Source organism: Astatotilapia calliptera, chromosome 19, assembly GCF_900246225.1.
Source record: "Astatotilapia calliptera chromosome 19, fAstCal1.2, whole genome shotgun sequence".
NCBI lineage: Eukaryota > Metazoa > Chordata > Actinopteri > Cichliformes > Cichlidae > Astatotilapia > Astatotilapia calliptera.
In genome coordinates, this window is record NC_039320.1 from 23,958,624 (window position 1) to 23,981,396 (window position 22,773).

General features: G+C 42.1%; 2 protein-coding genes and 1 non-coding gene across 3 annotated transcripts in view; 2 read left to right on the plus strand and 1 right to left on the minus strand.

The window, feature by feature from the left end:
- The window catches only part of ltk (leukocyte receptor tyrosine kinase), a 68,236-nt gene extending 58,148 nt beyond the window's left edge, over nt 1-10,088 (plus strand). Inside the window, exons 21-29 of the mRNA XM_026151459.1 lie at nt 99-189; nt 581-645; nt 2,529-2,658; nt 2,750-2,847; nt 3,308-3,400; nt 3,616-3,717; nt 6,268-6,402; nt 6,625-6,715; nt 6,824-10,088. Of these exons, the coding sequence (XP_026007244.1) occupies nt 99-189; nt 581-645; nt 2,529-2,658; nt 2,750-2,847; nt 3,308-3,400; nt 3,616-3,717; nt 6,268-6,402; nt 6,625-6,715; nt 6,824-7,861 (1,843 nt within the window). The 3' untranslated portion in view covers nt 7,862-10,088. The remainder of the gene's footprint in view (nt 1-98; nt 190-580; nt 646-2,528; nt 2,659-2,749; nt 2,848-3,307; nt 3,401-3,615; nt 3,718-6,267; nt 6,403-6,624; nt 6,716-6,823) is intronic.
- trnak-uuu (transfer RNA lysine (anticodon UUU)) lies at nt 812-884 on the plus strand. Its single transcript has one exon. It is a non-coding gene; the product is annotated as a tRNA-Lys (tRNA).
- A 118-nt stretch (nt 10,089-10,206) lies between the features above and the next one.
- itpka (inositol-trisphosphate 3-kinase A) lies at nt 10,207-21,700 on the minus strand. Its single transcript, XM_026151460.1, has 7 exons — nt 20,710-21,700; nt 16,175-16,274; nt 14,658-14,871; nt 13,175-13,379; nt 12,240-12,341; nt 11,758-11,829; nt 10,207-11,242 (listed from the first exon to the last, which is right to left on the minus strand). Exons 1-7 carry the CDS (start codon nt 21,118-21,120, stop codon nt 10,973-10,975), a joined length of 1,374 nt encoding a protein of 457 aa, XP_026007245.1. The 5' UTR covers nt 21,121-21,700; the 3' UTR covers nt 10,207-10,972.
- Nucleotides 21,701-22,773: the final 1,073 nt, after the last annotated feature.

A 22,773-nucleotide genomic window follows, 5' to 3' on the forward strand; every position in this document is an offset into this window, starting at 1 on the left:
GACACAAGCGGACTCAATGTTAGAGTGCCAGTTTAAGCTTCTGCTCTCCACCAAACGTGTGCCTTCGTTTCATTCGTTGTGTTTTCTCTCCTCTTTAGGGCCCTTGGTCACGGAGCCTTCGGTGAAGTCTATGAAGGTCAAGTTCTGGGGATGAGTGGTGATGGCAGTGCTATGCAGGTGGCCATAAAGGTCAGCCACTCATATTTTCTTAAATATTTGCACTTAAATGTTTAACAATGACACCTCGCATGTATGTTCCGTACTTATAATCCCATAAGTGGTGCTTCTGCTTCTCAGAGCTAAAGGTCATGGAGATGCTTTCACTTACAAAATGATTGTTGGCTTTTCTTATGTTGTGCAAAGACTGCAGCACAAAATGACTAAAAAAGAAGAATGCAGATTTGCTCAGCGTCCCTGGATAAGATGCTTTAAAAGGCACACAGTTTAAAAAGGGAAAAGCAAAAAAGCAGAGAGAGCACCGCATGGGGTTACCTGCTTACAATGCTCTGCTGATTAGGTCTGAAAATTTATATTTCCCCTTAAAAGTAGCACACACTCAAATTCTCTTTCTATTCTGCAGACTCTACCAGAAATCTGCTCCGAGCAGGATGAAATGGATTTCCTGATGGAGGCTCTGATTATGAGGTGCACGAGACAGCAACCATACACTTCCTTTGTGCATTACACACACACACACACACACACACACACACACAAGAATTGTCCCTCAAAGACAATCGTGTCTGCAGGGGTAAATTTTGAGCTCAGGAAAATGTGTGACGTTAATTGGTTTCTAGCGGGGGTTGCTCGGGCCTGGGTGGCTCAGTCGGTAGAGCATCAGACTTTTAATCTGAGGGTCCAGGGTTCAAGTCCCTGTTCAGGCGTGCTTAGTTTACCTAATTTCCTTAGGTGTTAATAAAGTATTATGATTTCCCATCTGATTTTGTTAAAGTCTACTCTATTTACAGGTCCATCCCTCAGTCAGCAAGTGACAGTTTTAAATACTTGTATTCTGGCTGATTGAAAATTTAGACTTTTTTGTAGTTGTATAATAAGTTTATCATTAATGAGATTTAAAAAAATAAACACTAAAAAAGAGGCAAGATATGACAATATGACACAGTGTGATTATTTATTTAACAAAATTTAAGCCAAAATGCAGAAGCAGCGTGTGAAAAATTAAGTCGCAAACTTCTGCCAATCTTCCCAGGAGTGGACATCTGTCATGGTCCTGGGTCGTGCGACCCAGTGTTTTGTGTTTAGTCTATTTTGATGTTTATTGATTGTTTAGGTTCTTTAAGGTAGTCCAGTCCTTTTGTAGTTATGTTACCCTTGTATCAAGCCTCCCTTGCCCTTCGTGTGTTTATGTCTGTGTGTCTTGTATTGTCAAGTTCATGCTGTCGCGTCTGTCACCTCCCCCTGTACTACGTCTCCCCGGTTCATGTCCCATGTTTCCTGTTTTACTTTGAAGGCCTGCATTCACTGTCAGTGTATTCAGTTTCACTCCTCCTGTCCTGTCGTTAAGTTCATGTATATCAGCTGCGTTCCCATGTGTGGCCACTTCCCCTGATCATCCCTCATGTGTATTTAGTCTCTGTGTTTCTTACAGTCTGTGTCGCGTCGTCTGTGTTCCCACCCTCCATGGTTCCATTCCCGGTCTGTTGTATTCATAGCCTTACCTTAGTTCATTCCCAGTTTAGGTTTCTGTTTAGTTATTGCTTTTGAGCTGCCCTTATTCTTGTTTGTTTCTCTTGCGTTACCAGCCACAATAAACGGCTCGCTTTTGTTTAAAGTTTACTCCCGTGTCACTCGTGTCTGCACCTGAGTCCTCCACGCACTCTCCACACGGTCTGTCACAGCGGACCGTGACAGACATCCCAGTAAATTCAACCCAAGCTCAGACCCTCCAGCGCTCAGAATAACGGCAAAAAATCCAAGAGCTACACTTTAGTTACATTTTGTAGACTAAGACTAAAGAAAGGTTTGGAAAGGTTTTGTTTTGCGGTCACAGGACCTCGGCACCTTGCGGTCATTCAAAGGAGTTGACCGTGAACTCCTTTATATAGCTAAACTAAGATTTACAGATGTGTCACAAGAGTCACAAGCACATGCTCTAATCCACACACAAATAAGCAGCAATTTTACCACACGTACAAATGCGTGCATCCATACCTTCGCTGTATGATGTAAACAAGTTTGACATCCAGAGTGTAAAGGAAAGAATTCCTCCACAACAATTGGAGAGTCGAATCATGGGGTGCGCTTGATTTTTCACACTCTGCTTCTTCATTCTGGCTTAGTTTTTGTTAAATACATAACGACTGCATTAACATGTGTTGTTCTGATGGTTTTTGAGGTTGTATTTAAATTATTTTTTAGACCTCATGAGGACCAGATTGTTTTTATTATTTATTAAATCTTAAAACCTTACAATTGTACTTTCTTGTTACCATCAATGTATATTTAAGGACGTCAAAGTCATCTTAAGCCTTCTAAACAAAACACCCTGTTGTTAACTGTCCATGCAGCAAGTTCAGCCATGAGAACATCGTGCGCTGCATTGGCGTCAGTCTGAACATCCTGCCGCGCTTCATCCTGCTGGAGCTGATGACCGGAGGAGACATGAAGAGCTTTTTGAGAAGAAACAGGCCACGAGCGGTGCGTCTGTACTACACCTTTACATGTGTGTTTGTGCCTGCAAGCTCTGTGTGTTTACGTCGCACACTAAACTGATCTGTGCTATGTCCAGGGCCAGACCTCGTCTCTCACCATGCGGGATCTGCTGCGCATGGCCAGAGATATCGCCTGTGGATGTCGCTATCTGGAGGAGAACCACTTCATACACAGGTTCGGATTCGCACCCAGTTTTCGCAGCTTAGAGCTCATAAAAGTGCAAACTCAAAGCGGTTTTTCAGCCACAGCAAAAAGGAAATGTGTTAGCAGAGCTACGCTGTGGTGAAATCTGCATAAAAATGATTCATTAGACATTCTGTAACGCTGCATATGTTGCTTTAAACGAAACCTCTTGCAATGCGACAAAAAACACATCAACAACTATTATTTCATTTTGACTGTAGTTTGAGTTTGTCTTTGAGCAATTTGCTTCTCTTAATTTGAAAAATGTGTACAATCATTTGCAAGCACGATCAATCATGCATTTGAAGGTTTTTCAAAGGCCTTCGTTTCTTCATTGCAAACCACAGTTCTGAACATTTTCTGCGGCAACAAATTTGACAAAGTAACAACAAGCTTCTCTGTTTCGTGTCATCGCACAGATAAATCATGTAAAGGATTTTGTGTTTTTCAGAGACATCGCTGCCAGAAATTGCCTCCTTACCTGCCCTGGGTCGGACAGAGTGGCTAAGATTGGAGACTTTGGCATGGCACGAGATATTTACAGGTTCATATACGCTACTCTAAATCTGCAGTGGCGCCCTATCCACCCATAATTTAAGATGGATTGATGTGGTTATTGGAGTGTGGCTAAATAGATTTTTCATTTCCCTCCACAGGGCCACGTAATTTACTTACATTTCAGTTCGTGGCCTTTTAGCATTTACCATTTGTTCTTAACTCAGCCTAAATGTACCCTGCCTTTCTTTCTTTGTTTTCCAGAGCCAGCTATTACAGGAAGGGCGGCCGGGCCATGCTGCCAGTTAAGTGGATGCCACCAGAGGCCTTCATGGAGGGGATCTTCACCTGCAAAACTGACACATGGTATAAAGTCTACCACTAAATACCAGCAGACAAAGAAAATCACAAGACAGCTGTTGTTAATTTTGAACTGTATACACTTTGCTTTTGTCTCGACACTGGGACACCATGTTTGGAAATATATCATTTAGAAGTGCCACACATTTGTAGGTCTTTGGAAATATCATGCGGTCATGCTAACTGTTCTAACACTACAGTGATTATTCAGACGTCTGAAAAATTTTCTGGACAATAAAACAACTAATACCAGATGGCGAACTTATTGTAATCGAAAACAGACGCTGGCAATGAAAGAAATTTACTTTGCAGCGGTGTCAAAATGCAAAAAAACAAAACAACAACAGAAAAAAAAAATTCTCACGAGGCATGAAAAGTATTCGCCAGCGAAACTGAATTCGATTTTATTAAAAGCCTATATGTGGTCAGTACGATGCCCTGCAGGGAGGTTTCCACAAACCAAACATGTCTACTCCTAGTAGACAAAGCTAGGGTGCGTTACATCAAGTGAACATCTTTTCAAAACCAGGACAGCATTTGTATTCAAGACACTGAGCCAGCCAAACAAAGAGCACTCTATTGTTGTTAGGAAAGCGCAGTGGCTATAATGGTAGAGGAGCGGCGTCCAAACCGCTTCTCCTGTGACAGTGCAAGTCAAATATTTAGTTTGGGGCAAACCATTTCAAAACCTCTATTTGGTAGAGTGAAAGAGAGGGTTGTTTGCAGATCAGAAAGTTAGACCCTTATAGAGGAGAGACCGCAGCATAATCGATTTGACCAGCAGTCTATTAAAATCTGAGGATATTGATGGAAACGTGCACAGAGGCAGCTACAGTTGCACCGCAGTTCGTCCCTTCAAAGCTGTTTAGACGGGGAATCATTCATCGGCAAGATATCTCCTCTGAACAAATGAAGGAAAAACAAAAAAAACACACGAGTGTTGCAGCTGCTGCGGCTTTCCAGTCATGTATGAATGTGAGAGTGAATGAATAGTGGAATTGTAAAGCGCTTTGAGGGGTCCCGAAAAGCGCTATATAAATGCAATCCATTATTATTATTATTATTGGTTAGCAAAACTCAACGCCAGTGATCTACTGCCCCAGGGGTGTCAAACATAAGGCCGGGGGGCCTGAATTGGCACAGCAAAGACCCCAATCCGGCCCACTGGACGGCTTTGGAAAATGTGAAGCAGTGCGTTGATTTTTGAACTTTTAGTTGTGTTTCATAGATTTTAAAGCTTTTCCTATTAATCAAGACCCCCCCCCTCCCCCTCCTCCCCCATTGGCATTCATATTAGAACAAAGTGATTAACTAACAGATTATGTGACAGGAAAAATCCCTGTTTTCACACTGTCTGCTATGGAAATGTCAGTTTTTCTGTGAATGAACCAACACTTTATGATTAGAATTACAGAGCAGTCTGGAAAAATGAACTACAAGAACAATTTTATTCATTTAACCTGTAGTTTTACTGGGCCAGCCCACTTAAACTGAGCTGTATGTGGCCCACAATGTGAAATGAGTTTGACATCCCTATACTGCACTGTTCGGTGTAGCAACCTGTAACTGGATGTTGTTGGTAAGGTTAGAGTGTTTTTTGCTCAAATGCAAAAATGATGCTTTACAAGAAAGCCAAAGAAATTAATAAAACCAGAGGTGGTTACTAACACTGTTCCACTAGAATACTAATTTAGAAGAAGAAAATAATACCCTGCCCAAAACAAAGTAAACCACAGCAGGAGTCTCACTCCTAATGTCACTAACAATGAATAATCTTTGATCCTTTGTCTAGTGAAAGTCAAGTTTGTGGAAATGGGAGAGCTAAACCTTAGTAAAACCACCTACTATGGTAAATGGCCTGTATTTATATAGCGCTTTACTAGTCCCTAAGGACCCCAAAGCGCTTTACACAACCAGTCATCCACCCATTCACACACACATTCACACACTGGTGATGGCAAGCTACATTGTAGCCACAGCCACCCTGGGGCGCACTGACAGAGGCGCACTGTAGATACACTTTAGAGTAGCTGTACTGGGAGATTCACTGGGTTTTTTTATATATTTGTTCTGGTTGGGTAACACCTCCATGGTCATTGCCAGGTGTTGAACAGTGTTGGACATGGTTATCAAGGTGTAAAAGATGTTACACAACATTTTCAGGGTCTCTTGGGGACTCTTATCAGTTAGAGTCGGGAGCAGGAAGCAGAGTGATTGAGATCTGGGTCACAGGGGGTCATGACAAGCACACAACTGAGAAAACAGAGAGCTAGAAAAACAAAAACAAGGAGATTTCTACACGAATACTTAAACTCGCTGCACTCTTAATTCAGCAGGGGAAAGAAAAGGGCAATTACAAGCATTTATTTTGTCAAAAGAAACAAAAGAATCACCCTGAATGGTGTCAACTTCTATTCAGGAAAAAATTTTGGTTTTGTGTTTGTTCGTGTTGTTTGCATTTGTTGTTCCTTGTCTGAGGAACATTACAGTAGAATAAATTTAGCACTCAAAGACAACTTCATCCACTCAGTTATTGATCGATGTCTCCCTCTTCAGGTCATTTGGAGTTCTGCTCTGGGAGATCCTCTCGCTGGGTTACATGCCATATCCTTGTAAAACCAACCAGGAGGTCCTGGAGTTTGTCACCAGCGGAGGCAGGATGGATCCTCCCAAAGCCTGCCCAGGGCCTGTGTGAGTACTGACTCAAGTTGCGGTTTCTGTGGGCTTTTTTTCTTGGTATTTTTTTAAAGACATAATAATGTTTGCTTCATCTTCCACCTTTGATGTGATGTTGATTAAACCTGCTTCTTTTGTCTACTCAGTGAGTGATAAACGGGAATTAAGGAGAAATTCAGAATTTCAACAGTTGTTCATTTGCTGGTTGTTTCTCTGCTTCTGTCGATTACTGTTTAGCTATCGGATCATGACCCAGTGTTGGCAGCACTGTCCTGAGCATCGGCCCAACTTCTCGACTATCCTGGAGAGAATCAACTACTGTACTCAGGCATGCATCTTCTCTAGATATTTAAGACTGCTAAGGTTGCTTTTTGTGTCTTTTAAATGTTTTTTCTCTGATTATCATTTAATCCTCACTCTTCTTTTTCTCTCTCAGGATCCAGATGTGATCAACACGCCTCTACCTGTGGAATATGGCCCCAACACGGATGATGACGGAGGCACTGTAATCCGTCCTACTGACCCGACATCTACCTGCCTCACTCCACTTCTAGTCTCACACCCTCCCTCCCAGGATTGTCCCTCCCAGCTGGGTTTCTCAGCCATGGGCCTGGGTCCCACCCCTCTTCCCTTGCAGCCTACAAAGCCCCGTCTGCTCCTGCAGAGGACCCAACCTGTCCACCATGAAGTCACATCATGTCGCGAGGTTTTGGAGCCATGCTGGGCTGAGCCCGTTCCTGCCCCTGGTTTGTCAGCGGTCTCCAACTGGCTCCACCCTGAGCCTCCTCATCACCGACCCTACTCCAGAAACAGCTCTTCCTCAGAGAACCAGAGGCTGAAGAACAAGACTAAGAACCTCTGGAACCCCACATATGGATCCTGGGTCTTGGATAACTTAAGGGGGAAGAAGGCACTCACTCACACCCAGTCCATGCCACTCTCGAGCTCCACCTCCAAAACGCAGACCCACAGCCCAGCTTCAGAAAACCACGAGGCTGGCAGTGACGGCACCAGCAGCACCTACTTCAGCCCTAAAAGCCTCTGCACTTCCTCGACTTCATCTTCTTCTTGCCAGGCTCAGGCTGCCTCTAGCACGTCCTCCCATAAGACACCAGCAGGCGGTGGCACAAAATCTATGGACCTTGCTAAGCTCCAGAGTTTCCCATGTGGCAACGTCAACTATGCCTACGACGAGCAAAGCTATGAGGCAGAAAGCCTGCCGTTGGTTGTGCCCAAAGCCCCAGAAGATGTGAAAAACACCAGCTCTGCTACCAGTGTCTCATCAGGGAGTAGCCTGGGACTAGCATTAGGCCTCCATACCCCCTCATCCTGCATGCCCAAGCTGCTGCTGCTGAAGCGCCATGCCAGCTACGGGCATGAGGATGTGAGGAGACACACCAAAGCTGAGAAACCCACACGTGACAGAGACTCTGGCTTTTCTCTGTCTGAAGACCTCAGTGTTACTCCTATCTAAGAAAAGGATTCAAATGTCACCTGAATCGGTTTCTCAGAAACTGAGACTTTAGCTTTGGAATTTTTAGAATAAAAAGCATGACCATGAAGGCTCCTTCATTGTCAAGTGCCACAGTGTCTGATTTTTACAGCTCGTAGAATGCTGGAAAACACAACTGAACATTCCCGTCCACACAAACACTCTGTAATACAGAGAGCCAACACTGGAGCCCTGTCAAAGGCTTCTGATACCATAGTAGCTGAACACTGATGCTGAAACACTGGGAGACTGGCGGCCCTGCACTTCCTCAGTGTCCACACTGTGGGTGAGGGCTGCCAAAACGTACTGCTGTTGATGGACTCCTTTTATACCTGTTATTTTTTCTTTTTGCTGTATTTTATTCATGAAAGCTTTGCTGGCAGTATATGTGAATTTGTAGTATTTAGTGTATGACCATAAAAGACTAAAAGAATATTGAGTCATTGGGAGGAGAATCTCCAAGACGTTTTAATTTCATAGGTATAAATTTTTTGAAAAGTAATTCCACTCTTTTGATGCTGATGGGCAGAATTACAGCTCTATATACACTTTAGGACCTTATACTACTTGTTGGTACTCTAATATAATTGGTTTCATCCCATACAATGTGAAAACACTTCCTCTGGCAATAACGTGTATTTTCTGACTTGGTAGGTGAAGCACGAGCCTGTTTCCAGCCTTGTTCTCAGCTAACTGGATACTGGTCTATAAATTTAAAGTTTGGGGGGTTTAAACTCTTTTTGACTCTGGATCAGTGGTTCTCAAACTGGGGAGGGGCCCCACCCAGTGGAGCAAAGAGCCACTGCAGGAGTGGTGTTAGGAATCAGGGTACACTCAACATGCAAACATCTCATCAGCCAATCAGGTGGCAGCAACTTGATTTAGGCATTTAGGCATGGTCAAGGCGACCCGCTGAAGCAAGCATCAGAATGGGGAAGGAAGGTGATTTATGACCACGCTGTACCCATCTTCTGATCCAATAGAGCAACTTTTGGGATGTGGTGGAAAAAGGGATTCACATCCTGGATGTTGGAACTTTGTGATGCAGTCATGACAGTATGGACCAAAATCTCTGAGGAATGTTTCCAGCACCTTGTTGAATCTATACTATGAAGAACTGAGGTAGTTCTGAGGGTACATGGGGTCTACCCCTGCATTAGTAAGGTGTATCTAAATCTAATGAGGTGTAAATATAACTTTATGTATGCTAATGCTTTCGTGTTGAATTGCATCTTTTTCACAGTGCGCTAAAAATTGTGGGATGGGGGTCGTGAGCTTGAGTGTACCAGAAACAGTCTGAGAACCACCGCTCCAGATTGAAATAATGGATGTTAGCTTCTGAAGAAGCCGGCCCACCAAATTAGACACATTTGCTTTCTTTGAGGGTTTTATTTTTGTGGATGAGGTCTCGTTCCCCTTGTCCCAATATTTACTTGGCTTTAGAGATGTTTGAAGAGTCCGAGTTTGATGACGACCTTGCAGCTAAGAAAACAGGAAAGCTATTTTTGTACTTGCTCCTACTTGCTTACACTGGACTAACATTACATTTGTAGCTGTTTGTTGTTGATGTTTTGTTTTTGCATTTGCATTCATTCATGTTAATGATGAATCTGTAATCGATCACTGCCATTCGATACGTACTGCTACACTGCCTCTATAGATGTAGTGCTGGTAGTACTTACGTTTACTCAACAGGGGGAGGTATTCAACTCTGAAATACCAAACAAGTTGCTGTATTTATGCTTTCAGGTTATTCTTATTTAATCAAGTTTATAGTTGTACTTGGTGTGTGACATTATTTTGAGCCTGAACATGGCAATATTATATTTTTTGATATGTTGTTACATTTATGTAAGAGTTCTGTAGGCTTACTGTGTGTTATAAGATAAGACCTGCTGATATTTGTGTCTTTATCTGCTGTTTATCTCTTTAAGAAAAAAAACGTTTGTGCCATATAGCAATACTGATTACTGTGGATTGTTTTTGTTTCTCATTTTCTTAAAGAAGAAAAAAAAAAGACCCTCATCTTACTCATAGTTTATATTTCTTATGTCCCGGTAGATTTTATTTCACACTCATTTCAGTTTTTATTCCTGTATTTTTGTAGCTGAGGATGCCTCAAACAAAAGTGCAAAGACATTCTATGCAATATACCGTCTTTACTTTCATCTCACCTAACTGTGCCCCAAATAAATCAACATATATCAACCTCACTTGTGTGAGTATGATCAGTCACACACATTTATATCCCTGCAAAAGGCCGTCAACTCTGTCCAGACTAACACGCGTAACACATATAGTGTGAAATAGTGTTCCACCACTAAAGATAGAAGAAAAACGTTGTTCCCATTTTAATTTCATTTACATTTGATGACGTCCATCACCGGAAATAAAAACGATTACAAGTTTGATCACAGGAATGAACTTGATTAAAGAGAAATAATCTGCTATACAATGAAAGACAGTTCACCAGAGACTAACACACATAATACACTCCAGTCATTACGCAGTAGACTGTGCTATACTGGGAATGTGCTATATTTTGTAGTTATAACTGTGAGGTCTGTGAGCCAAACAGTTACATACTGAACATACGCCCCAACCTTTAATAATACACTGAAGGCTGATGGTTACAGTAAGTGGTGTAACGTGAGAATGAGTCTGTAACTTGTGCTCGTTCGCTCTCTTCTTGAGACAATGAACAGGCACATTTTCACTTGTAACATCCTGAAAGTGAAATGCACAATGCCTGCACTTCTACTTCTGTTCATCATGTAGGAGGCTGAATTAGTGTCGGTGCATTTTCTCAATCATTTTCTTTATAGTGACAAAACTTCCTGCTTCCCTCTGTTCAGCATCCGTCGCACAGCGTCGTTTTTTTTTGTCGGTGTCGATGCTAAATGTGGTCACATTACATTTAAAACGGTGAAAACCTGAGCCTCGGATCTACGTTTGATGCCCGTCATGTTCTTGTTTTCATTTTTAGTATTCTGTGCTTTAAAAAAAGTAACCCCGACCAATCAATCATATCTGAAACCATCCCGCAGTGTCCATCAATATAGTTGCTGTTCCTTAAACCCGTTGAATCAAAGGTCACTGGCTGTGTGTTTCTGTATTTTGGCTGTTTTCTTTGGTAACCGAGCTACCGGTTTCTGCGCCGGCGGCACTGCTCACAGACTCCAGTGTGTGGATGAGGTTTTCCAAACCCCACAGGTAACCATCCTCCCGGTTTCCCTCCTGCCAGGGAATGTCATGACTTAATGTCTGGCCCTCTGGTAATGCCGTGGTCTTGCCAAAGTCAATAATCCAGACTTGCGCGTTGCCCGTATGGTCATGGATAAAGAGGAGGGAGCTGCCAATGACCTGATAAAACAAAAAGCTGTTAGTATTAGCTTTTGATTCTTCATCTTCTGCTTTTAATAACCACTCTTGCATCAATACAGATGGGCGACATATTAAAAAAAACCCTGCAGCAGTACTTTTTCTTTTTAATCCAACACATCGTTAGCTGTTACATGACGTACAACTGGCCAGAAATAATGTGATAATTCAGCCACGGTTCAGTGTAAGCAGTACGGATACACGGCCGCGTATCTATGTAAACTTTAACAGTCCCGTTTCATGTTGAAATATTTTTTATGCAAGTAATATTATTATGTAACACTCAGTACCCGGTGTGTGTTTGATGGCGATCTCAAGCCTATCATTAAAAAAAAGAAATAAGTAAGATAATATTTTCTAAGAAAAAAAAGAAAAACTCTTTGTTCCCCTGAGTGGAGCTTTGGAGGAAGTGCCAGGTGCAAAAATATTATTTGGCTGCTTTGTTTGCTTCCCTTTAATTTGCCACACATCTTTACTGTACACAGAGGAGCTCTCACCTCGTGTCGCTTGAAGAAATCTGATGTCTTCAGGGCTTGTTGGATCTCTGTCAGTTTGCTCAAATATGACTTCTGTGGTTGAAAAACAAAATTAAAATATTTCATATATTAGATAGCTGGTATTAGATAGCTGGAACACAACAGGATGTAGGCAGAGTGTATATTTGAGAACCTCCTCCCTAATAGAAAACTCAAACAGCATCACAGTGCGAATATTTGCTCTGTGGTTTACTCTCGTAGATCGCTTCGAGGCTGTTTTTGTTTGCCTTTAGAGCTTTTTTCAAATGTAAAGGCAGAGCCTACAAACAATTTCTATCTGTTCAAACACTGAACGCGGATGTGGGAGCCTATTCGGCTGCTGCATTCGTAGCTGATGAGCCGTTTCAGGTTAACGCCTGCACCGCTGCACTGTGTGTCTACTCCCGAGTCCTTACACGGATGAATAAAAATGTGCGTGAAGAGGATAACTGACTGCCACGTACCACGATGTTGACGTTTCCACCGACAAAGTCCTTGAAGACTTGGATGACATCCCGCTTCGATCTTGTTTTCTTGAAGTCAGTTCGACATGTGCCGTCACTTTTCTAAAGAAAAAAGAGAGAGAGCCAACCGTTCACACCTATGGGCAATTTAGATGCACCGAGTAGCCTAATCCCACTAACTGCATGTCTTTGGACGGGGAGAACATGCAAACTCCACACAGGAATGGTGGATTCGAACCCAAGACGTTCTTGCTGTGAGGCCACAATTCTAATCACAGTGTGGCACCATGCCTCAAGATAATTATCTGGTGTGTCAGCTGGAATTTAAGGTTGTGTAGCACAGGAAGAGTAACTAGGAGGCCACATGACTCAGATGTTAAACTCAGATTTAAAACTGCAATTAATAAACAATTTTTGGCTGCAGACTCAATATATATGAAGCCACGCTATCATTCACTTTCACTTTCTTTCAGTCTCCATCAGCACCACTGCTAAGTGCCTAACTACATTCGGTGCCTATTGCTGTCTCTGTTTTGCTGTTGTTTGATGTTGCGTAGCTGCAGTAAGCTTATCAAAGATCTTTAACAAAAAGGGGATGCTTGGTGTAGCCAATAGTGACTGATCAGAGTAGTGAGAATGAAAAAAAGAGTAACATTGAAGGCAACTAAAAGAGCGACCTTGAATAAGCTAAAAAAGATCCAAAGAGCAGAGAAGTTCAGTCTGAGTTCATTGTCAGTGAGAAAGCCTTCATGTTACAGGCAGTTATTTCCCCAGTTGTTGTCCAAATACTGGTGTAAGGAAATTCAAATATTAAATATTATATGCTTTACCTTACAGTGCCTGATATGACTTATATACACATGGATTCTGATCCTTTGTGTAAGTTTATTTTTTCCTTCCTTTACACTAAAAATATCCCACATCATTCCTTTTACCTTGATTCCCTCTATCCTGAAGCCCAGGGTGTTAGTGGAGCTCATGGACTCCCTCCACTGCATGTAACGAGGCTTGGTTACCCCCCGCTGGGAATGCTCGTGAGGAGTTGGCCCCTCGCTGTCTACCTCCACCATTTTGTTATAGAGGTCTTCTCTCGGCTTGGGCCGTTCCCTCGCTCTCACAAGCTCCTCCTCCAGGTAGGTCCTTCAACAAGAATGGAGCAAAGGATTTTCAGGTGCTGAATTTAGGCTATTGGCATTTGAAGTGAGAAGTTTAAAGGCACAGAAATGTCAGTGGACTTTCAGGGTTTGTCTGGCTTTAATCACTTATCTTGAGTAATTAAGATGAAAGATAAGTAAGATTAGTCAATACTTGCCTACTCCTTTTTCATGCTCAACTTTACAGAGCAATTTTTCTTAAGTTGTGCTAAAAGCCAAAGAGATCTACACCCTTCTAGCAAATGTTAGAAGAGCTTATCAGTGCACAGAAGAGGGGGGGAAAGAAAACCTGCAACTCTAAAAGCCTTTATTTCTGTTTATGAACATTCCAGCAGCACACTCACAGTTGGCATAAAGTTATGTGCAAACAGATGCTAATTTCATTTTCAGTTTGCGAGCCACACTTCCTCTGTGCTGAAGAGGGAAGCTAAGAGGAGACTCCAGTGTGCAGCATTTAGCTGAGTGAAAGCGTGAGTGTGTGTTTGTGCAACTTAGCGGTTTTGCAACTGTGTGGTTGAGAGTGTTTTTGACAAAGGGGAGTCTCCAGGGACACCCTGAGTGTGTGAAACTCTGTGTATGCATGCGAATAGTTTAGAAATAAAGACACGCAAACACCAAACAGGCAATGAAACGCTATGCTGGGTGTTTCTGTAAGTGTAGTGTGTGTAACTCTTCTGCGTGTGTGTTTTTGTGAGTCAGTGTCTCTAAGTCCGTGTGCGTATGTGCGTCTGCGTATTTTTTTTGCTGAACCGGAAACAAAACCCTCAGAGGGGTGAGTGTCAGTACCTGCATGCCTCTGCATGCACTAACATATGCATGTATACGCTCATGTGTGCATTCAAGCATATATGTATGCCATTGTGTGTTTGTATGCGCGTGTGCGTGCGCATGTGTGTGTTTGCCTATTTGTGCACATGATACACTGAGACACCCCACCCGCTGTGGCAGGAAGCCAAGCATATAGCCTGCAGTTAGAACAGGTGTTCCCTTGTAGAGCAAAACCACTTTAAGCTGTATGTACCATCACTCGCCTGCACTTTCCTATTAATTCATTAAAAAAACACTAGCAACTAACAACTAGCCGAATAGTGTGGTAGTGATAATATATATATATATACATACATATATATACATATTACTGCAGTTACATGTATTACGTGAATGTATGGCTCTATTATCAAAAAATACATGTGCAGAAAAAATAAAAACAGTGCATAAAAATTAATTACATGTAAATAAGACAGTGAAGACATAACTTTCATACCTTACTCCCATTTTGCAGTCCATAACATTAGGAAGGTCAAAGTTTGCCAGTAAATCAGTCATATGAAGGAAAGACTCTCCGTCTTTTTCCACAACACCGTGGTATCCAGGCACAAACGGGAGCAATGCGTCATTCCTCAGCTTCTCGAAACACTGCATCTCGTTCTCTGAGAACTTTTTCAGAATGGTGCCCTCATCTGCTGCTTTGAAGTTGCCTGAGATTAGATGAAGACAGGAATGAACAACGGCCTGATTTTGCCAGTGTGAGGTAAATATACCTGCATGTGAAGACTTGGGAGATACTGGGAAATTAAAGTGTCCTTCAATGTAAATTCATTGTCTGTGACAAGTAGGTACTCTAATGTAATGTTACATTTTCTTTTAAATTATATTAAATGACTCGTAACCAAGCAAAGACTTCTGTGGATGAAAAACAAGGAGGTACCTAAAGTTGCTGCAGTTCTTTGATCGGTCACTTGAGGCAGGTTCCAAAAGAACCGCCCTCTGACCCTCATGTAACAAATACCAAATTCAGTCATGCTTAAAAATGGCTTTAGTCTTTCCCATTTCTTTGCCTCTTCTTGACAACAAAACAGGGCTGAAATTGTATTAAGACGCAATAAAAGCCTTGATATAGGCTATTTTAAACGAATAATAGGATAACAGCGGCTATCAGTCAAATATGCCATGCCACTAACTTTGATCCTTACTACACACAGACTGAAATCCTATAGAAAGTTCAGTGTGTGACATCTTTGAATGGCAGGTGGCTTCTTTTACTAGGTTCAACTCCTTTCATCTACCTAATTTAGCCATAGAACTTTGTGCTTTGACTGTATTTGTTTTCTGGAGCACTTTAATACGATTATCTGACAAACAACATTAGGAATGGACTGTCCAAAATGTATATTTGTTGCATAACAATCTACTGTTTTAATAGTATGATAGTTACTTAGTACTAATTAGCAGGCATTGTGTCACCCACACAGTCGCAACGCAGCCTACCAGCCTCTTGTCTGAATATGTTCACATCAGGTTCCAAAAAAGCAACCTGAAGCTTCAGAAAGAGCTTTCAAAAACTAGTCCTAGCTACGTCCATCTTTTATATACAGTCTATAGCTGGGGTGCAATTGTAATGGATTTTTCTTGCCAAATTGTTTTTTAGTTACTGTCAGCTTTTACCAGGCGATGTTGGGAGAATTTGGTACTTTCATACAACAGCAGATTTTCAGGAAATGCTTTGGTTTAGTCGGGGGGCAGCACCTGGAGAGGATGAGTAGGCACCATAAGACATGACTCCCTTGCTACGTGTTCTTCTCTACTGGGCATCACAAACCTCTGTAATACAGAGGTGGCAGTTCAATGACTAATGTCTGGTCTGACATGATTAATGTATAGCAAAGTTCAGGGCAGCAATAAATATGGGGAAACAACTTCAGTATTTACTTCCACTAAACTGGTGGACAAATATTATGTAATTTGTCCGAGTCAAGTGTGGTTTATGTGAATAGATCACACCTTTATGCCCGGCTAACTGGACCCAGTTTATTCTTTTCCTCTGGGACACACTGAACGGCCAGTGGACGAACGTCTTTAGCTTCCACCACGGTGGTTTGCTCTGGTGAAGTCATGCAAGAGAACAAAGAGAAAGGAAATTAATTCATGTAGAGTTAAAAGAAATACAACATTTCAAAACCTGCTAAAGTTAAGAATTATTTTAAGCACTTGGGTCTAACTGTGGGCTCTTTATTGGTCTGATAGCAGGAAGGAGTGGCGTTAACGGGCCTTCGTCCACTCCACTTTGTTCACTGAGTAGTTATCTGATCACACGGAAACTCTGCCCAGTGAGGCTGATGCCAGGTTTTTGGTTTTCCTCTGCATGAAACCCCCTATCTAGGTCAGTTAAATGCCATTTCAGTGGAAACTCTTATCTCATTCAGCATCTCTATTCAGCATCTCCAACGCGGCGTGGTGATTTGCTGACAACTTTGATTCACAGTGAGAGAATCTAAGTCTCCAAAACCTCCTGCTGAAAAACCAGGAGCCTGTTTGCAGCTTAATTCATTTCCTGGTTGCAGTGGAAAAATCTGGAATGCACCTTTAAGTAGGATTTGTCATCTTAGCTAATAAAAATTTAGGAGATAAAAATAAAATGACATGACTCAGGAGTATTCCATGTTTTCTTGGTGAATCTGTTTTGTTTTTTATGGATTGCTTTTACCATCATCCCCAACTTCTTCTTCTTTCTCTTTCTCTGTCTCACACCACGCTCAGAACAAACACATTAACAGCTTGCATTTTTACAGAAACACAAAAATGCTTCACACTTACGTGGAACTGCCTGTTTATCTTTCCTCCAAGAAAACTTACCACATCTTAAATAAAACACTAAGATTTTTGTGCTTCTTCAGATCATCTCAAAACTAATTAGAAGTGCAACTAAAGCAAAATAAGTGCATTCCCACTTTTGGGATAGAAAGACCAGTGTATGTCCTTGGAGTTTAGGTTTTAGCCTTGGGAGGTCATTACATTCTGTGTGCTCTGATCGAAAGAGGAAACGAAACAGGGGCTCTTCTCTCAGTGAAACCCTCAGCTCATGCTTGAGTATCTCACAGTTTACCATCCTCGCTAATAGCAGAAGTCTTCAGGGGCCAGCCGGGGCTCTCTTAAATGTCAGGTGATATGCTTCACTTGATTTTACTCTTACTTGTTTGCTGATAAGACTGCACTGTGAAGACTTCCACAAGCAAGCAGATTTAATTTCAGATGCTTTTCTTGATTTATCAGTTAATGTGAGTACTTTAAGTGCACACATTTTCAGCACATTAGTGAGGAAAAAAACGCGAGAAAAGCTCGAGTGGCTACTGGCTGAAATTCAGTGGAATCTTAGTATTAAGGAATAATTTGCTGTCATCCACAAGCAAGAGGAACCAGAGGCTTAGATCTGAATTCTGCGCTTTATCGTAAACATAACGACCCTGCAGCTCTTAGGCCATTATTTAGATTTTAAACACAGTCTGACATTGAAACTTCACATCGTTCACCCTGCGCTGCACTGACCTTGATGACGGAAGAGTTTGGACTGATAACACTGGATATTATACTGGTTTCACTCGCATGTTGGAACCTGCTTACAGTGCGTTTTTGCTAGAGAAAGAATAGCAGCTCAAAACATGCCTCGGCAAAGGTGATGGAAAAAAGAAAAGCACTTAAGAGTTTTACTTAGGAAGAAAAAAGCACCAATGGCGCAACAGTGAAAAAATGCATTTGCAAGTAAAGTGCCAGCATTCTGAGCTCTGCTTATCTAATATTAGCAAAGTCTAATGAAGAGTTATTCTGTGGTAAGCTGACATCTGTGACCTATACCTATTATTATGCATGACATTATGAGGTTGTTGGCAACGATGCATGTTTCCATGACTGATTATGTTACTCTGATTTTGTCTAAAGGAGATCAGCCTCCACAGACACAGAGACTCATGTTAAATTAGATGACTAACTCGGTTCAATACAGAGATATTCACAGGTCATAAAACCATATCAGAGCTTAAAAGAACATATGTTAAATTTTAAAAAGCATGGAATTTTTTTTTAATGATAAAAAGTATAGTTTAGATCTTAAAACAAAAATGCAACCCAAAAGTGAAGATGAGAAAAACTTGAAAAACTGTGCAGAAGAAAGCTTTTCTCTTTCTCCATCATCTGAGTAATTGCATAGAGATCTAATAAGAGCAGGATACCAAAAAGATTTTTTTTTAAACAGTGGCTGAATCCTTAACAGTGTCTTGCATTTTAGTTGCTTTTTGCAGCAAAGTGCTTTAAAGTTAGGTAGTTATCAAATAATGTCTCATAATTATTCACCAGCTGTGGAATAATGCGTGTTTGCTCTTTCAAATTAAAAGGAATCCAGCTCCAGGACTAGTGTAATGTTTGCTTAAAGGTCACCCTTCAACAATGTTTTTCTGCTCCGTCAGGCGCACCTTTCTTTTTAACACCGTACTGTGTGAGTGAGACACTGACTCAACAGGCTGATCTGAACAAAGGAGTCAAAAACAACACTCCAAAAAGAAAAGCTCTTACTCACACACACACATAGCTGAAATCAGACTTCATGTGACTCAGTCAGGTTCTGCTAAACCAGCCACGATAACTCATGCCTTCCACGTGAAGCCACCTTGACGTGGTAATTGAATGCAAAGCACTGCGAGATTGGCAAATGAACGCGTCCACCTGCTGTTTAGTCGACTAAAAACATCTCGTCTGCCCTGAAATGTAAACAAGTAAAAGCTACTGATACGTGAGTGTATTTGACTTCCTGAGGCGCTTCTTTGTTAAATGTCAAAGGCCAAATCTAAAATTGGGTACTGACCACAAAAACTTTATTACACAATGACAAGTTAGCCTATGCTACTCTGTGTGTGGGCGTCCTTGTGTGGGCTGGAGTGTGGGTTGATGGGAGAGGAGCATAACAGTAGCTTTTATCAGCGTTGACACAAGTGACATTTTCTTTCCATTTTAAGTTACGAAAACGACCTTTTATTTAGGAAGGAATCTAACAGACTGGACACCGTGACGTTCAGCGAGATCGTCCTCTGGGTCACACGGGCCATGTGTGTTCAGTCTGTTTAAAAGAAAGTGACAGATCCGGACCTTGTATGGAAAAGCAAAGAGAAACGGTCAGCTTTTCAGGCGCACGCTAGCCAAGAGAAAGTCTGAATCTAAGAGTGGTGACAATGAAGACAAAAAGCAGATTATGCTTTCAGAGTGAAGAAACACAGATGTGACTCACTGTGATCGCACTCAACTTCCCAGCAGCTCATGTGAAGCGACAGCTATCGAGCTCCAGAACTGCAAAAACATTCTGTTCGGATGTAATTGTACAATAATCAGAGAGATCATGTGATTTGATAGACAGCTCAGTTTTAATGCCCACGCAAGCATGTCCCCTGACACTTGCCAGCCACAAGAATGTGAAATACAAACAAATTTCCACCCACAGTGAGGGTGAAAGGCCAGTCCTTCAACACAAGCCTGTGTGCTTAAGGAGGGAAAAGGCCGAGACTTAAAGTATCAAAATATATCAAGCTTGACGTTCAACAGGTCCGTTTTTGACATTAATAATTTGCATTACTTGAGCTGTGCACAATCTTTTGTGCAAAACATCCCATTGAAAAAAAGGTTGTATTTTTCTCTCAAGGAGTTTCATGTGGCCTTGAAGATAAAAACCAGTAAATAAGATGATACATAACTCTGACATCAGTCATCCAACACATTCCATGCAACAAAGGCTAACCAGCTTTTAGCAGCATTTTCATGTCAGTTTCTTTACTTACAGCCTGGTCATTAATAGAATGGGAAAGGCTCTAATGACCAATTAAAAATAAGGAGTGATAACATCACTTAAATGGGTGAGAGTCACCCAGAGTTTCACAATGCTCCTGTGCTTTCTGCCAATGCTATTGAAAGACCTCAAAGCATCTTCATACATATGTATTTGTATAGAGAGCAAGAGACACCTGTCAGACCAGTATAACTCATAACTGAAATTTCCCAGAACACACTTCCATGACCAAAACAAGAGATGCAAGATAGCTTGAAATGTAGACGTGACTGGTTTCCCAGGGGGATGTGTTTCTGGAGAAATCAGACTGTGTGTTTATGTCGTTTGAAAACTAAACTAAACAATATAAAATGAAAGGATGCTGTTATCACTCTGTAATTGCCTGTTCTCTGCAGTAAAACAGTCCCCGTGGGTCTTTCGTTAGGAAGTAGCTTGCTGTTTAAGTGCTGTTTATTTTATTGCTTTGCCCTCTTCTTCTTCTTTTTTAACCCTCAGCTCTTCACGGTGTAATAGCACATTTGCAAAGGCACACAGATGGGAGTCAGGATTGCAGTTTGAAAAGAAATTTAAAAAAAAAACCCAGAGTGGTATTTCTCCACCTTTACTGTTGTTAGCTGTGCATTCGGTTATTTTTCACTGTTTAAGAGAAAATGAACCGTCGTGGCGACCTTGCACCGACCATTAGATCGCTATCTCTTTGCAGTTTACTCACTTCTCCGGGCTCCACCAGATGCTCTAAAGTGACGATGCCTTTGCTTTTGCTCTCGTTGTCACTCAGTAGATCATCCTCGGACTCCACGGCGGAGGATCCCGTGGAGGAGATCGAGGAGTTGGACAGTTTCCTGCGCAGCGTACCGTCCACCGCCCGATCCCAGTCCTCCTGCTGCATCTCCCGGGAGCAGCCGCCCCCCTCCGGGGTGATGGTGACCTGCGGTACCCGGGGCGCATCCATCACAATCGGCGGTCCGGACGACGGAGCGATCTGAGCGGCTGTCTCAATGAGCTCATCGCAAATCTGCGAAGACTTGGCAGCCACTCTTCGCTCTAAACGAGACGCCTCATTTATTCCACTCACCGAGAACCCGAAGTCCTTGGAGCTCTTTCTCCTGCACTCCTTGGGCATTGGCGAGCTGAATTCGTCGTGAGAGCGCACGACTACAGGCGCAAAGACGCGTCACTCTAACCTTCAAATCTGGTCATTTCACTTTGAGAAAAGTTCAAACGCGACGGAGACCAAAAGGAGCGCGTATCCACTCGGTGCTCTGCAGCTCTCCGTCGCTGCTGTCCAAGCGTAAACGCATTTAAAAAGAAGAAAAAGAAGCCCGAGCCAGGCTCGCTGCTCTGCACCCTTCGCCGACTGTAAGGTAAAGGGAACCCCTCTTTGGTGGCTCGCGCTTCTACGCGGTTTACTCACGCGCGCGCGCCACTGTGCGCGCACCCACACACAACTGCACGGCGTTTATTATCTTCCGCATTGTCTTTCTTGCTTCCTGACTGAAACGTTAAACCAGCTGACACGTTAAGTTTTTTTTAAGGTTTGCAGACTTCCTTCTGACTTGCTTCTCTAGACAAACCTGAGCCGAAACATCAGCGGACACCTTCAAATCGATCTTTATCAATCGGACACATTGAGCGGAAAAAATGCTAAATCTAAAGAAACAGAAACGCACGCGCTCACATCCACAGAAGGGGGCATCTGTCATAACTGCGTGAAAACTTCGAAATATTTTTTTTCTAAGTTTTCTTATCAAAGGATGTACACGCGCGCGCGCGCACGGACACACACACACACACACACACACACACACACACACAAAGTAGTAGAATGCATAAGATGTTGATTCGTGACTATTTCTAGCTCAGTAATCAAATGTAAGCAAATATATAATGTGTTAACTCCTTCGCTCAAGCAGCGCGGAGATGATACTCGTGTAAGCGAGTCTGCTTGCAGCTCCTGTTCATCTATTATAAATATGAACTCCAGCATTGTTCACAAGTCACACTGCGATGAGAGGAAACCCTGTATCAGCACTGGTTCAAAGAGGGGCTTTCTCACTATCATCTCATAATCACGATGACAGAAGGACTGCATGGGGCAGTGCATGGGCTTCTAGAAGAGCAGCAAGCTTTCTTCACCAGAGTAAAGCACCTTCATCGCAGATGCAGCATTTGCAATAAAAAGAAATGAAAACTTCAAATGAGACTAAAGCGAAAAATCAAAATGAGGTGATAAGATTTCTAAAAGGAGAAAAGGAAAGGAATCGCTCATGATTATTTGTCAAACACAGCGCAGGGAATGTTATGGCATGGAAGACGTAGCCAGTGTGGAGTGTACAGGGCTGTACTTTCTGCTAAGATTCAGACAAATGCTCTAAAATTGACTGGACGCAACTCCACAGTATTCTGAAAAAGCAATCCAAGTGTTTCTCAAGGCAAAGAAATGTTCTTAGTGGCCATGTTAGTCACCTGATTTAAAGAGCATGCTTTTCAGTTACTGAAGACAAAACTGAGGGTAGAGACCCACAAACAAGCAGGATCTGAAGGCGACTGCAATAAAGGCTGAGTATTAAAAACTGTTTTATGTTTCAAATTCTGTGAGTTCATCCAGTTACTCTGGAAATGTGTCAGTGTGCATGCAATTCCTAAACAGTTATTTTAGTACTTTTATAAAATGACTTAAGTTTTAAGGATTAAGGCTGACCTGCACTTCAGTCACTCCTACTGTGCTGGTGTACAAAGGCACAACTATAACACAAATAGTGTCATTAAAACTTAT

Excerpts from the sequence above, each read along its gene's own strand:
- itpka (XM_026151460.1), bottom strand. The coding sequence starts at position 21,120 with ATGCCCAAGGAGTGCAGGAGAAAGAGCTCCAAGGACTTCGGGTTCTCG. Across the intron at positions 14,872-16,174 it reads CCAGTTAGCCGGGCATAAAG|GCAACTTCAAAGCAGCAGAT; the intron begins GTGTGATCTATT and ends ATCTAATCTCAG. Across the intron at positions 11,243-11,757 it reads ATTTCTTCAAGCGACACGAG|GTCATTGGCAGCTCCCTCCT; the intron begins GTGAGAGCTCCT and ends TTGTTTTATCAG.